This window comes from Branchiostoma floridae, chromosome 7, assembly GCF_000003815.2.
Source record: "Branchiostoma floridae strain S238N-H82 chromosome 7, Bfl_VNyyK, whole genome shotgun sequence".
NCBI lineage: Eukaryota > Metazoa > Chordata > Leptocardii > Amphioxiformes > Branchiostomatidae > Branchiostoma > Branchiostoma floridae.
This window is the reverse complement of record NC_049985.1, coordinates 4,266,237-4,281,543: the sequence shown is the minus strand read 5'-3', so window position 1 is coordinate 4,281,543 and position 15,307 is coordinate 4,266,237. Positions and strand designations below refer to the sequence as shown.

Sequence of the window (15,307 nt, the reverse complement as noted above, 5' to 3'; positions counted from 1 at the left end):
GGCGCAATTTCGCATAAGGATCGTGCAAATCTCATAAGGTTCGTGTGAATCACATAGTGATTCGTGCGAATTCATAATATTCGTGCGTTTTTGCATAGTGATTCGTGCGAATTTCATAATATTCGTGCGTTTTCGCATAGTGATTCGTGTGTATCACATAATATTCGTACGAATTCCATAGGGTTCGTGCAAATGCTTAGGCGATTACTATCCGACGAGGCCGGAGTCACGTAGGTATGTGTACTCACTGCAGCAAGGGGGACGACCTCCCGGACGTTCAACCCGCCGACCTGGATCATGTTGGGCATGGAGGGAGCGGGAAAATCCAAGACGTTGTCTGTTTGATACAGCCACAAGTCGGCGCGCGAGATGGCGCTTAGAAGGGTCTCGTCCTCGCCTACAAACTTACGGACTAAACCGTCGAAGTTGCTGCCTAGAATCCATTGGGACAACAGAGACACAAGGGAGGAGACGACAACGTTCTGCGTCCTTTGTAGAAACGTCATATGGTCGGTGAAAGGCAGCAGCGAGTCTGGCACGTAGGCCGGGGGTTGGGGGACTCCTGTGGCCGCGAGGTCGATGCGGTAGGGGTTCGACCGCAGGTGGACGACATGAGGGACCCGGAGGTGAGCCGCGAGGATGGCCCCGCAAGGAAAGAAAGGGTCGGTGACCACGGCACCGTAGCGTGATTCTCTCAGTCGCTGCAACAGTTCACCGTCCCCAAACAAAAAATCGCAGTGTTTCGCCATCTCCAGCGGCAGCATGCTCACCGCCTGTATCACCCCCACAAGAGACATCTCTGCAGCATTGGAGACCTGACTTTCGAGCGCCTTCAGCCTTGCGCGGGTGCCATGGTCATCGAAGGTCTCAAACAGAAACTCTGCAGACCGTCGCTCCGCCAAACTATCTTCTGACATCAGAGCGGTCACAACATGGCCTCTGTTCACCAAGGCACGTCCTAGGCTGGCCTGGGCCATCCAATGGCTCTCTGCAAACGGCACGGGTACCAAAAGGACCTTTTTTCCAACGGCAGGCTGGCAGGATTGGAGAAACAGCGACGTTACAGTCACTGAAAGAAACGGAGTGAAAAACTTCATGGCTGCGCTTCACACTATTATACACACAACTACAGTGGCAGGGCCTGACACTCCGCCAAGGGTATTCGTGCGTTACTAAACAAACAGTAGTGCTATGCAGTCCATGGTACTAGTATCAGATTTGCGTTGCCAGTGTCACACAATGTACATAATGCCACTGCAAGTGGAAAGTCGGGTACACATATACCCAGTCCTAACACAACGGGCACCGGCAATGCACAGGAGGCCGTGCCTCCTAGCGTAATACTCTGGAGTTGCACGTTTCATTTGGTAGGTGAATAGATATGCTATGAGTACGAACACTTGCACACTGATAGGTTACACGCAGTTCACGTGTAACAACGGGTTCGTAACCCTGACGAACAGACCCGGGCAGCAGCGGCCGCTCAACATCAGCTCTATCCCGGACATGGAGGGTCTGACGGAGGATCTGTGCGACCCTCTGCACTGGGGTGACAGGGAGACTTCCGCCATGATGCGCAGAGAGAACACCAGGGTGCTGCTGAGGAGAGTGGACCACATCCTGGACCCTAACCGACTCCAGTTGTGCAGCACCGCTGGCTCCACCACACTGGAAGTACACGGCAGGTCAGGGTCTCCCACCATGTCTTCGCAAGATGTTGGACACCGCCGGGAATACGTCTTAAAGAAGCTTCAGATTGATCTTGAAGACAGTAAAACAGTAAGGACAATGCGATCTTACCTAGGCGCAGGCTAGACGTGCACACCAAGTGTCAACAATGGATAGATTCCATCAGCTGATCATCATCATGAGATTGTCAACGAGAATATCTTTAAAGGCAGAAAACTAACTATTGTAAACTACTGTTGTGATCCTACCTCTTTACTTACAGAGAGCAAAGTAGAATAAAGGGTTGAATTAAACAAGACTATATCTATGGCTCATCTGGAAAATTGTGCCCTTACTAAAAGCTATTTTAGTAGCCCAGAAATGATTCTGATGGACACTTGCTTATTCACTGTAATGCTCCGAGGAACAACATATTTCAACGAAAATAAAGACATGTAACTGCTTCAAATGTTTTTCCCTTGTTCCATTCTTTCTCTTTACCTACGCATTTGTCCTGTGGGGTTGCCAGGCTGAGGCTGATAGCCGGGGTTGCTAGACTGAGCTACCATGCCATGTGTAGCTTACTCTATACTAAAACATGCCTCTCCCTCGAGTTGAAAAATTGTCACGCTCTTTTGTTAAAGTTGTAGTTTGGTATATGCTTATTAAAAGAACTATCCCTGATAAGTGTACAAAAGTAGGCTCATGGTACAGACGTCGTGTTCCTCGCAATCGCATATGCGTACACCTGGATTATCATATTCCCGATAACTATGAATGATTATCCCCATACTGTTAAAACATATTGATGGCAAGGTACCCCTCTCACACAAACGCACGCACAAAACGTATGCATGTTCGGACATTACCCCCAAAAGAAGTTACTCAAGCCACCGGAATTCATTTTGGAAACGGATAGACGTTTCAGATAGCACCCATTATCTTTGTCAGTTTCACATCTTATACATTATTCACAGTGCTTGTGTTGTATTTAAATTGTTTTAGTAATTTTTCGTAGAAATTAGGCAGAATCAATATGGGTAGCGTTGTGCCAGAATTTCAGGATTGTGCCTTTCGTATCTAGCAACGTACGGCGGTACAGAAGCGCCGGCAAGTGAGTTCATGATATTACTGCAGAGTTATAAATGTCGATTGACCAATAAGAATTTGCTGAAGAGCAGGCGTCAACATCAGAATACTGTAAATGTTTTTAAGTTCGCGGGGATTTAATTTCGCGGTAGCGGGAAAAAGGACTTTTCGCGGTGGATTTAAGTTCGCGGTAACACCATTGACTGCAATCTAATATCATAGTAGAAAAATGTTCGCGGTGGTTTTAAATTCGCGGTGAAGTGGTCACCGCGAAAACCGCGAACATTAATCCACCGCGAACATTTCTGCATTTACAGTATCCCAAGACGGTGGAACCCATCGATGCAGACGGATTAAAACAGTTTTCACTATGGCGAATCTGTAACTACGTCATTTTCGCCTATTGCCGTTTGAGTTTGTCAGAACTTTTGCGGCAACACATCCTACAGAGTAACGAACAGCTGTACCACACGGTACTCAGAACAGCTGTACCGACGGCCAGCAGGAACGCGGCCACGTCTAGCAGGTGGTACTGGTACCACGGCAGCTCCACGGCGCGTGCGCGGAGATGGGGTAGTCCGCCATGTTTGATGACGTGTTCTATCCACCAGACGGCCCGCTCCATGGGTGACTGGGGCTGGTCACGGTGCAGGTGGGACAGGCGGGCTGCCGTCTCTTGGTAGCTTTGAAACAAGGTAGAAACGTTAACAGTAATAAATGCATTTTACTTGACACAGGGAACATTCATGCAGTCACATAATGAAAGTATCTCAATCAACTGGATAAGGTTGGTCAAAATCTATCCGGATTACTTGATGAGTAAATTTTGTATTTTGCGTTTCAGACACACATCGATCAAAAGAGTTCTAAGAATTCACACCTACTACACTATAGGTAAACTTTTGACAGAAATATTCACTTCATCATTCTATATATATGCGTGATTTTTGTTACGCGCTACCTGTCACGAATTTTGTGTAACATTCGTCCGAAAGACAATATATGTGAAGCTCACCTGTTGTTGGTAAGAACATGTAGAATGGCCTGGTACAACTCGTCCGCAGTGACCGTGCTGAACTCCACCTTCACCCCCAGTCCCCTGGCCACCACCCGGGCGGCGTTAGAAGGCTGGTCCCCGAAAAACGGCACGCAAACCATCGGCACGCCGTGGTGCAGGGCTTCGCTCACGCCGTTGTAGCCCGCGTGGGTGACGAAGGCTCGGGTCTTGGGGTGACCTGTAACAAAACGCCGCGAGTTGGAGCAACACGACTGCACAATAGAGCCCACACTAAACCAAATTGAAAACACATAAGGCGCACGAAAAAATACGAGGTCTTGATAAAACAAACAAGCAAATAATGTCGACCACCATTCCGAGGACGCATGGGCAGCGACAGGGATTCTGGGTAGTATGTCAATGGGCCCTGACTCGCGGCCGCCAGACATCAAGAATAGAAAGCGCGATAAAAACGCCTAAAACGTCAAAACAAGCACCAGAGCCTAATCATAACCTCTGCTTGGTAAGAGTAGTAAGCATTACTTTTTTATTGTCTCGCGTTCGATTTGTATAACAAGGTCCAGAAGTGTTTTGGATATGTCTCAGGGACCGTAACCTTTGACACATTACCCACAATCCATGTCGCTACACATGCGCACTAGGACTGGTGATTGAGCTTATTGTTTTGCCCACGCACCCAGCAGATCATTCTGCGGCAGCCAGGCCATCAGCTTGGTGTTGGTGCCCAGCCCGGCCGGCTTCTCTCCCGTGTACCGCCACACCACCTTCTGTCGGAGCCTCGCCAGGGCTGCTGCCCACACCTCAGCTCTTTCCGTGGGCATCGTCTTGACGATCGATCCAAAGCTGACCACCACCACGCCATCCTCTCCAGAGCTCTGGACAAACGTTTCCAGGTCCTAAAATATTGTGCAGTTCAAACTTTTGATAAATATACAATACAACACGGTGTACGTATTTCTTTAATATGTCATACCTAGGCCTGTGACGCGAAAACGTTCGATACGGGTGTTCCGGACCGGGCCATAACTTCCGTATCGCACAGGTTCGAAAGGCGTATCACACAGGCTTTCTTCGAGTAAATCGAACCATTTCGAGCGGCGGGCCGAGTGTGGCACGGTTGACAATTCGAATAACTGATTCGGACGTTGGAACATTGCTGTTGCAACACTTTTTGTTCTAGGGCACCAAATTTGTTCAACTTCTGGCGCATTTTGCATCAAAACATGTTTTTTCTCAGTTGGTTATGACATAAATAAAATAACAACACGGTGTATTCTTTATCACCCGAGGTATCAGCCCGACCGCGGGTCGGATCGCCCGAATGCCGGAGGGTGATTCAGGTATTCGAATTTTCGACCGCGCCGCACTGGTGTGGCGAATCATTCGATGGAAGCCTATGTGATAAAACTCCGAAGCCTGTGTGATGCGGCTTTATACACATTTGCATAATTCAGCTAATCAGCATAATTCAGCATAATTCAGCATAACTTGTTGATGTCATAAATGACACATTCCAAGTATTCATTGTTAAGATAAGAAGCCATTATAGTTTGTCATAAAACCTTGTTGATCAAGTCTTAAAAAAGACTAAAAAACATGGTCAAATTTAAAGTCCCCTATCTATTACCAGGGGTGCCTAAGCATTTGCACGAACCCTATAAAAATTCGTACGAATATTATGTGATACACACGAATCACTATGCGAAAACGCACGAATATTATGAAATTCGCACGAATCAGTATGCAAAAACGCACGAATATTATGAAATTCGCACGAATCACTATGTGATTCACACGAACCTTATGAGATTTGCACGATCCTTATGCAAAAACGGCGGCCGGGAGGAGGCATGATTTTGAGCTTTTCTACCCGTGATATTTATATTTCAAGGCATGGAATGGACATTTACCGTCGCAAAGATGTATTTGATAGCCTGTGAGCTACTGTTTTGCTTCATTTCGCCGTGTGAACATCGTATTTTCCGTCGCCGCCGGTCGAAGCCGCCATCTTCAAAATCCCGCTCCGTCTGTCACGTGACCCCAGCAGTGGTTGCGCAATTTCGCATAAGGATCGTGCAAATCTCATAATGTTCGTGTGAATTACATAGTGATTCGTGCGAATTTCATAATATTCGTGCGTTTTTGCATAGTGATTCGTGCGAATTTCATAATATTCGTGCGTTTTCGCATAGTGATTCGTGTGTATCACATAATATTCGTACGAATTCCATAGGGTTCGTGCAAATGCTTAGGCGATTACTATCCGACGAGGCCGGAGTCACGTAGGTATGTGTACTCACTGCAGCAAGGGGGACGACCTCCCGGACGTTCAACCCGCCGACCTGGATCATGTTGGGCATGGAGGGCGCGGGAAAATCCAAGACGTTGTCTGTTTGATACAGCCACAAGTCGGCGCGCGACATGGCGCTTAGAAGGGTCTCGTCCTCGCCTACAAACTTACGGGCTAAACCGTCGAAGTTGCTGCCTAGAATCCATTGGGACAACAGAGACACAAGGGCGGAGACGACAACGTTCTGCGTCCTTTGTAGAAATGTCATATGGTCGGTGAAAGGCAGCAGCGAGTCTGGCACGTAGGCCGGGGGTTGGGGGACTCCTGTGGCCGCGAGGTCGATGCGGTAGGGGTTCGACCGCAGGTGGACGACATGAGGGACCCGGAGGTGCGCCGCGAGGATGGCTCCGCAAGGAAAGAAAGGGTCGGTGACCACGGCACCGTAGCGTGATTCTCTCAGTCGCTGCAACAGTTCACCGTCCCCAAACAAAAAATCGCAGTGTTTCGCCATCTCCAGCGGCAGCATGCTCACCGCTTGTATCACCCCCACAAGAGACATCTCTGCAGCATTGGAGACCTGACTTTCGAGCGCCTTCAGCCTTGCGCGGGTGCCATGGTCATCGAAGGTCTCAAACAGAAACTCTGCAGACCGTCGCTCCGCCAAACTATCTGCTGACATCAGAGCGGTCACAACATGGCCTCTGTTCACCAAGGCACGTCCTAGGCTGGCCTGGGCCATCCAATGGCTCTCTGCAAACGGCACGGGTACCAAAAGGACCTTTTTTCCAACGGCAGGCTGGCAGGATTGGAGAAACAGCGACGTTACAGTCACTGAAAGAAACGGAGTGAAAAACTTCATGGCTGCGCTTCACACTATTATACACACAACTACAGTGGCAGGGCCTGACACTCCGCCAAGGGTATTCGTGCGTTACTAAACAAACAGTAGTGCTATGCAGTCCATGGTACTGTAAATGTATCTAAGTTCACGGGGATTTAATTTCGCCGTAGCGGGAAAAGGGACTTTTCGCGGTGGATTTAAGTTCGCGGTAACGCCATAGACTGCAGTCTAATACCGTAATAGAAAAATGTTCGCGGTGGTCTAAAGTTCGCGGTAAAGTGGTCAGCGCGAAAACCGCGAACATTAATCCACCGCGAACATTTCTGCATTTACAGTATCAGATTTGCGTTGCCAGTGTCACACAATGTACATAATGCCACTGCAAGTGGAAACACAACGGGCACCGGCAATGCACAGGAGGCCGTGCCTCCTAGCGTAATACTCTGGAGTTGCACGTTTCATTTGGTAGGTGAATAGATATGCTATGAGTACAAACACTTGCACACTATCAATAAAAATGACACGAATATGACTTGCATTCGTATCTCTCATCCACTCAGCTCTTGTAAAGCAGTAGCTTATCTAATGTACAGAAAACGCAACCTAAACAATCCTCAGAGTAGCTATTCTGCAGCTCATTGGAATTAAGCGCACTAGCCGCTGTACAGCGAGCATGCCCGGAGACCCGCTACCTTGCAATTCATTTATCTCCACGACATAACCTCTGCTTGGAGAAAAGCTCATCCTAGCGTGCAGAAAAGACAAGCTAAATAATTCTCAGGGTAGCTAAAATTTAGTACACTAGCCCGGTATCATGCAATTCATTAATCGAAATTTGTCCACTCTCTTCAGTGATTGGTGGATGTACGTATGTATGAAAGGCTGTCCAGTTGCTGTTTAGGGATAACAGACATACCCAACTTCTGTGATATATGCTGGAACTCCCCAGTGCAAGTGGGCCGTTCCTTGGATATACCCCCACGCCTAGGGGTGAGTACCGGTACCGGTGTGACAGCGATCACTAGCGATCTGCTCCCCCCCCCCCCGGGGCGAAATCACTAGCGATCTCGCCCTCCCCGGCTAGTGATCTCGCCCCGCTACCTCGCCCCCTTTAGCGATTTCGCCCCCCCCCCAAAAAAAACGGGTTTACATGACATTTTAGAAGTTGATTGGTATAAATCACAAAATGCAGTTTCAGAATGATATAAGTACACGAGTTTGATACATAACTCCATTCAAAGTATCAATATTAACGTAATTACATGTATACATGGTAATAAGATAGTTGAACTTGTTTCAGACGAGGAGGGTTGGGTCCCTTGTATTCCCATTATTGCATATACCTGAGTCTTGACATAAGATGTATTTCATTGTATTCACCTGTCCTCAAGCAACCTATATGTCTCCTATATGAAGTCTCTACCATGAAGTGACCACAAAAGAACTATGTAATGTCTTCATTAATTATGCAAATATTAGGCATTAATTAGAATAACGCACATTTTGGTATATGCACCTGGCCAAGGGATATCTTCACCTCCAACATGACTGTTTTTTCTAGTATTTAGGAACTGATGCATTTACCCGTGTTTCTTAAGACTGGTACTTTACCAGTGTTTGTGTAGCATTTAGCAACAGCTAGATAATGTTTATAATGAGAAACTATTATTCACGTGTGTTTTTGGGATTTTTAAATGCCAGTGGGAGTCCAATAATCCACCAAACAGATTCCTTTGTAGCAAAATTGACCAATTACCATTGTTTTGAGTATTGCCAGTTTTCAAGTTTCCACAGACAATCAGGTCCAGGTTCAGATCCGGACCTGAAAATGATCCTCTGGACCTGAACTGGACCTGAATTTTCTGTACTGGTACCTCCCCCTACCAACAGTAGATTTTTTTGTTTCTGTCCTTTCACATCTTATTCTTTGACTTTAGATTTATTTTGGCATTCTATGGCATTAGACTATGATTAGTTATCTGATACTTTTTTTTTCAATCTACGGAATATTTGTGCTCATTTTACAGCTGCTTTGCACAATTTATTGTGTGGTCAAAACTTTTTTTGGGGGGGGGGGGAGGAACGGCAAAAAATTGGTGCGAGCGCGGATGTCATCCATATAATCAAATCAACATGGCCTAACTATGAATGATTATCCCCATACGGATAAAACATATTGATGGAAAGCTACCCCTCTCACACGCACGCACAAGACGTATGCATGTTAGGACATCACCCCCAAAAGAAGTTACTCAAGCCACCGGAATTTACTTTGGAAACGGACGGACGTTTCAGATATCATCCATTACCTTTCGTCAGTTTCACATCTTATACATTATTCACAGTACTTGTTGTTGCTTGTAGTTGCAGTCGGAGAAAGAGAATGTTGAAGACCGCTTTAACAGTAATTTTTCGTAGCAATTAGACAGAATTAATATGAGTTTTTGTAGCGTTGTGCCAGAATTTCATGATTGTGCCTTTAGTATCTAGCAACTCGGCAGTACAGAGGCGCCGACACGTGAGTTCATGATAGTACTGCATCGTTATAAGTGTACATGTCGATTGACCAATAAGATGCTGAAGAGCAGGCGTCAACATCAAAATGTCCCAAGACGGTGGAACCCATCGATGCAGACGGATTAAAATAGTTTTTACTATGGCGAATCTGTAACTACATCACATTCACCTATTGCCGTTTGACTTTGTCAGAACTTTTGCGGCAACACTTCCTACAGAAGAACGCACAGCTGTACCACACGGTACCTAGCACAGCTGCACAGACGGCCAGCAAGAACGCGGCCACGTCCAGCAGGTGGTACTGGTACCACGGCAGCTCCACGGCGCGTGCGCGGAGATGGGGTAGTCCGCCATGTTTGATGACGTGTTCTATCCACCAGACGGCCCGCTCCATGGGTGACTGGGGCTGGTCACGGTGCAGGTGGGACAGGCGGGCTGCCGTCTCTTGGTAGCTTTGAAACAAGGTAGAAACGTTAACAGTAATAAATGCATTTTACTTGACACAGGGAACATTCATGCAGTCACATAATGAAAGTATCTCAATCAACTGGATAAGGTTGGTCAAAATCTATCCGGATTACTTGATGAGTAAATTTTGTATTTTGCGTTTCAGACACACATCGATCGAAAGAGTTCTAAGAATTCACACCTACTACACTATAGGTAAACTTTTGACAGAAATATTCACTTCATCATTCTATATATATGCGTGATTTTTTTACGCGCTACCTGTCACGAATTTTGTGTAACATTCGTCCGAAAGACAATATATGTGAAGCTCACCTGTTGTTGGTAAGAACATGTAGAATGGCCTGGTACAACTCGTCCGCAGTGACCGTGCTGAACTCCACCTTCACCCCTAGTCCCCTGGCCACCACCCGGGCGGCGTTAGAAGGCTGGTCCCCGAAAAACGGCACGCAAACCATCGGCACGCCGTGGTGCAGGGCTTCGCTCACGCCGTTGTAGCCCGCGTGGGTGACGAAGGCTCTGGTCTTGGGATGGCCTGTAACAAAATGCCACGAGTTGGAGCAACACGACTGCACAATAGAGCCCACACTAAACCAATTGAAAACACATAAGGCTCACGAAAAAATACGAACTTAATAAAACAAACAAGCAAATAATGTCGACCACCATTCCGAGGACGCATGGGCAGCGACAGGGATTCTGGGTAGTATGTCATTGGGTCCTGACTCGCGCCCGCGAGACATCAAGAAAGGAGTACAAAATAGACAGCCTGATGAAAACGCCTAAAAATCTAAAACAGCCGAAGCCTAACCTCTGCTTGGTAAGAGTAGTAAGCGTTACTTTTTCTACTGTCTCGCGTTCGATTTGCATAACAATGTCCAGAAGTATTTTGGTTATGTCTCAGGGGCCATAACCTTTGACACATTACCCACAATCCATGTCACTACACATGCGCACTAGGACTGGTGAGCGAGCTTATTGTTTTGCCCACGCACCCAGCAGATCGTTCTGAGGAAGCCAGCCCATCAGCTTGGTGTTGGTGCCCAGCCCGGCCGGCTTCTCTCCCGTGTACCGCCACACCACCTTCTGTCGGAGCCTCGCCAGGGCTGCTGCCCACACCTCTGCTCTGTCTGTGGGCATCGTCTTGACGATCGATCCAAAGCTGACCACCACCACGCCATCCTCTCCAGAGCTCTGGACAAACGTTTCCAGGTCCTGGAATAATGAATTGTACTGTTCAAACTACTGATAATGGTATTAACCTCAATAGAAGATAATGTCAATCAATAATTATGAAAAGCATAATGGATTTTCGCTGCCGTATTCCTTAATTCAACTTTGACATTAACTTCTGATATTTATCTCCTTTAACTTTTATTTCTTAATTTGCCATCAATTATGGAGTCTGGTACGTAGAGACTATACTCACTGCAGCAAGGGGGACGACCTCCCGGACGTTCAACCCGCCGACCTGGATCATGTTGGGCATGGAGGGCGTGGGAAAATCCAAGACGTTGTCTGTCTGATACAGCCACAAGTCGGCGCGCGACATGGCGCTTAGAAGGGTCTCGTCCTCGCCTAGAAACTTACGAGCTAAACCGTCGAAGTTGCTGCTTAGGATCCAATGGGACAACAGAGACATCATTGCGGAGACGACCGCATTCTGCGTCCTTTGTAGAAACGTCATTTGGTCGGTGAAAGGTAGCAGGAAGTCCGGCACGTAGGCCGGGGGTTGGGGGACTCCCGTGGCCGCGAGGTCGATGCGGTAGGCGTTTGTCCGGAGGTGGGCGACGTGAGGGATCTGGAGATGTGCGGCGAGGATGGCTCCGCACGGGAAGAACGGGTCGGTAACCACAGCACCGTAGCGTGAGTCTCTCAGCCGCTGTAGCAAGTTGCTGTCCCCCAACAGGAAATCACAGTGTTTCATCATCTCCTGCGACAGCATGATCGCCGCTTGTATCACGCCCGCAAGAGACATCTCTGCAGCATTGGAGACCAGGCGGTCTTCGAGTGCCTTCAGCCTTGCGCGTGTGCCCCGGTCCTCGAAGGTCTCGAACAGAAACTCTGCAGATTGTCGCTCCGCCAAACTGTCTTCTGACATCACAGCGGTAACAGCATGGCCTCTGTTCACCAAGGCACGTCCTAAATTGGATTGGGCTAGCCAGTGGCTGTCTGCAAATGGTACGGGTACTAAAAGGACTTTCTCTCCAATAACAAACTGATAGGATAGGAGAAACAGCGACGTTACAGTCACTGAAATAAACGGAGTGAAAAACATCATGGCTAGCTGCACTTTACACTTTTACACATACACAACGACAGTGCCTGAATTTGACAACCCGCCTAGGCCTCAAAAAGGGTATCCGTGCGTGACTAAACAGACGGCACCATGCAGTCCATGGTATCATGTTTAATTGTATCAGACAACGCATCAAATGCCGCTGCTACTACGTGGTCAAACTTTATAGAGGTATGTGGATAGACGGGTTCACGACAGGTCGTAACACTCGGCAATCCAAAATGCACAGGTGGTCGTGCCTCCTAGCGTAATACTCTGGAATTACTGGTTTCATAGGGTGAATAGTTTTGAGAACAAACACTTGCACATTATCAATAAGAATGACATAGATATGAATTATATTCATGTCTCTTACGCCCTTAACGCGTGTTCGGCACTGGCTTATCCTAGTGTACAGAAAAGAAAAATTAAACAATCCTCACATTAACTTGAATTTAACACACTAGCCACTATATGTATAGCAAATATAGCTGTAGACACAATACCTTCCAGCTCTTACTTCAAGGACTTCTGATTGCCGAAATTTGTCCACTCTCTCCAGTGATTGGCGGATGTACGTATGTATGAAAGGCTATCCAGTTGTTGTTTGAGGATAACAGACTTACACAACTTCGAATTCGGTATTATATACTGGAACTCCCTAGTCTAAGTGGGCCGTTCCTTGGACATACCCCCACGCCTTCTATTTGAATGTGAAATAAAGAATAATGCCTGAAGAGGGCTAGTCTTCAATGGCTGGTATTGTGTGAAGTACCCCGGGTATGGACTCACCTGCTGGCCTTGGTCACAATTGCAATTAAGGCCACACAGGGTTCCTTTTTTTTCTTTACTATTTGAATTGGGTCCTGCGCTACCCCTTGTGTTTGACTTGGTCTCTATTATAAAGCACTCATGCATGCGTGTCCCCCGATTGATTTTAGAACACAATTTCTAAAGAAAAACGCCCCGGAACTACAACGTGCAGGAAAATGTGATGTTAACCACGACAGTCGGTGTCCCTGGCCTTCGATGTCTGACACGGCTCTAGACGGACTACGTTCGCCATGGCTGGACTCTTGCGATTGTGACCAAACCATGACAAGCAATAGTTCCGTGGACTACTGTCCCGTTTGTTGTTAGCTTTCAGCACATAATCTGGGCATCTGTAGGACAGTAGGACGCACGTGAGCACAGGTAATATCATTTATATACTTCTGTTGACCTTTTAGACTTATCTACACACATACAAATGACGCCTTGCATGTCTTAACACATTCGAAACCTTACAGTCGTAAAAGGCGGTGGAGGGGGGGGGGGTGGCATTTGGGCGATATTGGACAATCCCACCATCGGGGGATCCTCGGTGTCTCTACGGTGCTGAGAGTCATGCCTGCCTGTCCAGTTTAGTACCGGACGCTAAGGAATTTTATAGTGTAGGTCTCAACTTGAGAGGTCGTCTGGGTAGGCCTAAAAAAATAGGCTATGCTTAGAACCGTGAACACCCCATAAGCGAGGGTAGTTGAGAATGGTAATCAGGCCGTGGCAGGACTAAATAGCATTCCAAATAGCACTTAAAGTTAAAGAGTTCGTGACTGAGGCGAGCTCGAAAGGTCTGTCTTCAATCCCAGGTATCAATGCAGGCTAGTACAGCGGTGTTAACTTCGGGCGGGCGTCAATTTCGCCCTCATCATATGTATTGCAGAATCCGTTGAGGTCGCGTGCAACCGCTATATGAATAAACGTGTCACGTCTCCTTCCCAACTCAACAAGGCTCACTACAAAACCCCTTGTTTAGTACCACCATCACAGAGAGGAGAGTTAAGTACACAGGACATGTCTTTAGAATGCTTGTGAAAAGACATGCCAAAACAGCGCCACACTAGTAGCAACACGACAAGCGAAAAAGAAAGCGGGAAAGACCAAAACTACATGTAACTTGCGTGCAGAGATGTGTTACAAAGAGACCCCGACCAATAGGGCGTTAACCTGAAGTGAAGGAACGTCACTTATCGCCGATGCTCCTAGGGCCTGACAGAGAGTAAAACGGTACCATTTTTAATAGAATTTTGCCGACAGGCATCGTGAAAAAATGAGATCTCATGATCAACTTATGGCTCATTCGATGGGACTGTTGGAGTGTCTGTCACCCTTCTGCAGTCGTTCCCACTTTGTGAAGAAAATGCGTTCTCCTTCACAAGACCCCTTGAGTCACGGACACCAGGCACCTGTCTCCCTCTTGCGGCCTTGTGCTGTATTGCATACAACAGATACTCAAACGCACATATATTGGTGAGTAAAATCATGTTCAATGTATTTTCGACACTACTGTGTCGTGATTTCAATTCTATGCTGAGAGCTAACTATATGGGAGGCGTACTTCCAATCGATGGAAAGCTTGCTGGTATACTAGAATCATGTAGCAGCTCTCACTATTGTGCATTTTGTACTATGTATGTAAAATTGTGTATATAAACTTATAAGACTCATTAGGACTTTAAACGATGTAGATTGTAATACTTTGCCTAACCCTTGCCTCTTCCCTCATGACCTCAATGAAAAGCGGCCTGCAGGCCGATTTGAGCTTTCATCAATAGACCTTTGTTTCTTCATGAAAGCTCAAATCCACCCCTATAGAAATTGATGATATAAGTATAATGCAGCTGAATGTAACCTGATTGGTTAGGCCATGTTGATTTTATTATAAGGTTGACATCATCGCACGCATCAATGATTTCACCTGTTTCCAAAAAAAAGTTTCAAACCAACTCTAAATCGTTCAACAATTATATATGGCGAGTAATATGTTTGAATAACCTCCTCTGCAGAGACCAAATCTAGAGAGCGCAAAAAAGCTGCCTTACTTTTCAACTCAAACTTTATACAAATGTTTGAAGCATCAAAACCTGGTATACGTAAGACAGCGCTAGCCAACGAATCATTTATTGCCGTATCAGAAAGTGCAGAAAGTGACACAGGGTGGTAGCGCTCTATTACAACAGCTATACTCAAGGCTTTTATACTCACGGTGTCACGGCATTTGCGACGTTTTCCGATAAAACAGACAGAATTTCGCGACATTTCCCCCTGTTTTCGGTATTTCCATGTTCTGTTAGCTATTGCCAGAGGGGAACAAAATTT

The 15,307-nt window shown here is 46.8% G+C and overlaps 3 protein-coding genes across 3 annotated transcripts in view; all 3 read right to left on the bottom strand.

Annotated features, from left to right (window-relative positions):
• LOC118419794 (UDP-glucuronosyltransferase 1-2-like) overlaps window positions 1-1,194 on the bottom strand; it is a 4,684-nt gene extending 3,490 nt beyond the window's left edge. Inside the window, exon 1 of the mRNA XM_035826394.1 lies at window positions 249-1,194. Within this exon, the coding sequence (XP_035682287.1) occupies window positions 249-1,097 (849 nt within the window). The 5' untranslated portion in view covers window positions 1,098-1,194. The remainder of the gene's footprint in view (window positions 1-248) is intronic.
• A 1,886-nt stretch (window positions 1,195-3,080) lies between these two features.
• Window positions 3,081-7,108, bottom strand: LOC118419793 (UDP-glucuronosyltransferase 1-2-like). Its single transcript, XM_035826392.1, has 4 exons — window positions 6,076-7,108; window positions 4,452-4,671; window positions 3,773-3,992; window positions 3,081-3,440 (listed from the first exon to the last, which is right to left on the bottom strand). Exons 1-4 carry the CDS (start codon window positions 6,922-6,924, stop codon window positions 3,158-3,160), a joined length of 1,572 nt encoding a protein of 523 aa, XP_035682285.1. The 5' UTR covers window positions 6,925-7,108; the 3' UTR covers window positions 3,081-3,157.
• A 1,885-nt stretch (window positions 7,109-8,993) lies between these two features.
• Window positions 8,994-12,565, bottom strand: LOC118419792 (UDP-glucuronosyltransferase 1-5-like). The gene is made up of 4 exons (XM_035826391.1): window positions 11,321-12,565; window positions 10,887-11,106; window positions 10,207-10,426; window positions 8,994-9,875 (listed from the first exon to the last, which is right to left on the bottom strand). Exons 1-4 carry the CDS (start codon window positions 12,170-12,172, stop codon window positions 9,593-9,595), a joined length of 1,575 nt encoding a protein of 524 aa, XP_035682284.1. The 5' UTR covers window positions 12,173-12,565; the 3' UTR covers window positions 8,994-9,592.
• Between the last annotated feature and the right edge of the window lie 2,742 nt (window positions 12,566-15,307).

Coding starts and splice junctions, on each gene's coding strand:
- LOC118419793 (XM_035826392.1), bottom strand. CDS start 6,924: ATGAAGTTTTTCACTCCGTTTCTTTCAGTGACTGTAACGTCGCTGTTT. Junction 4,672..6,075: donor AGGTCGTCCCCCTTGCTGCA/GTGAGTACACAT, acceptor ACAATATTTTAG/GACCTGGAAACGTTTGTCCA. Junction 3,993..4,451: donor GCCGCAGAATGATCTGCTGG/GTGCGTGGGCAA, acceptor GTTTTGTTACAG/GTCACCCCAAGACCCGAGCC.
- LOC118419792 (XM_035826391.1), bottom strand. CDS start 12,172: ATGATGTTTTTCACTCCGTTTATTTCAGTGACTGTAACGTCGCTGTTT. Junction 10,427..10,886: donor TCCTCAGAACGATCTGCTGG/GTGCGTGGGCAA, acceptor ATTTTGTTACAG/GCCATCCCAAGACCAGAGCC. Junction 9,876..10,206: donor CATGTTCTTACCAACAACAG/GTGAGCTTCACA, acceptor CTTGTTTCAAAG/CTACCAAGAGACGGCAGCCC.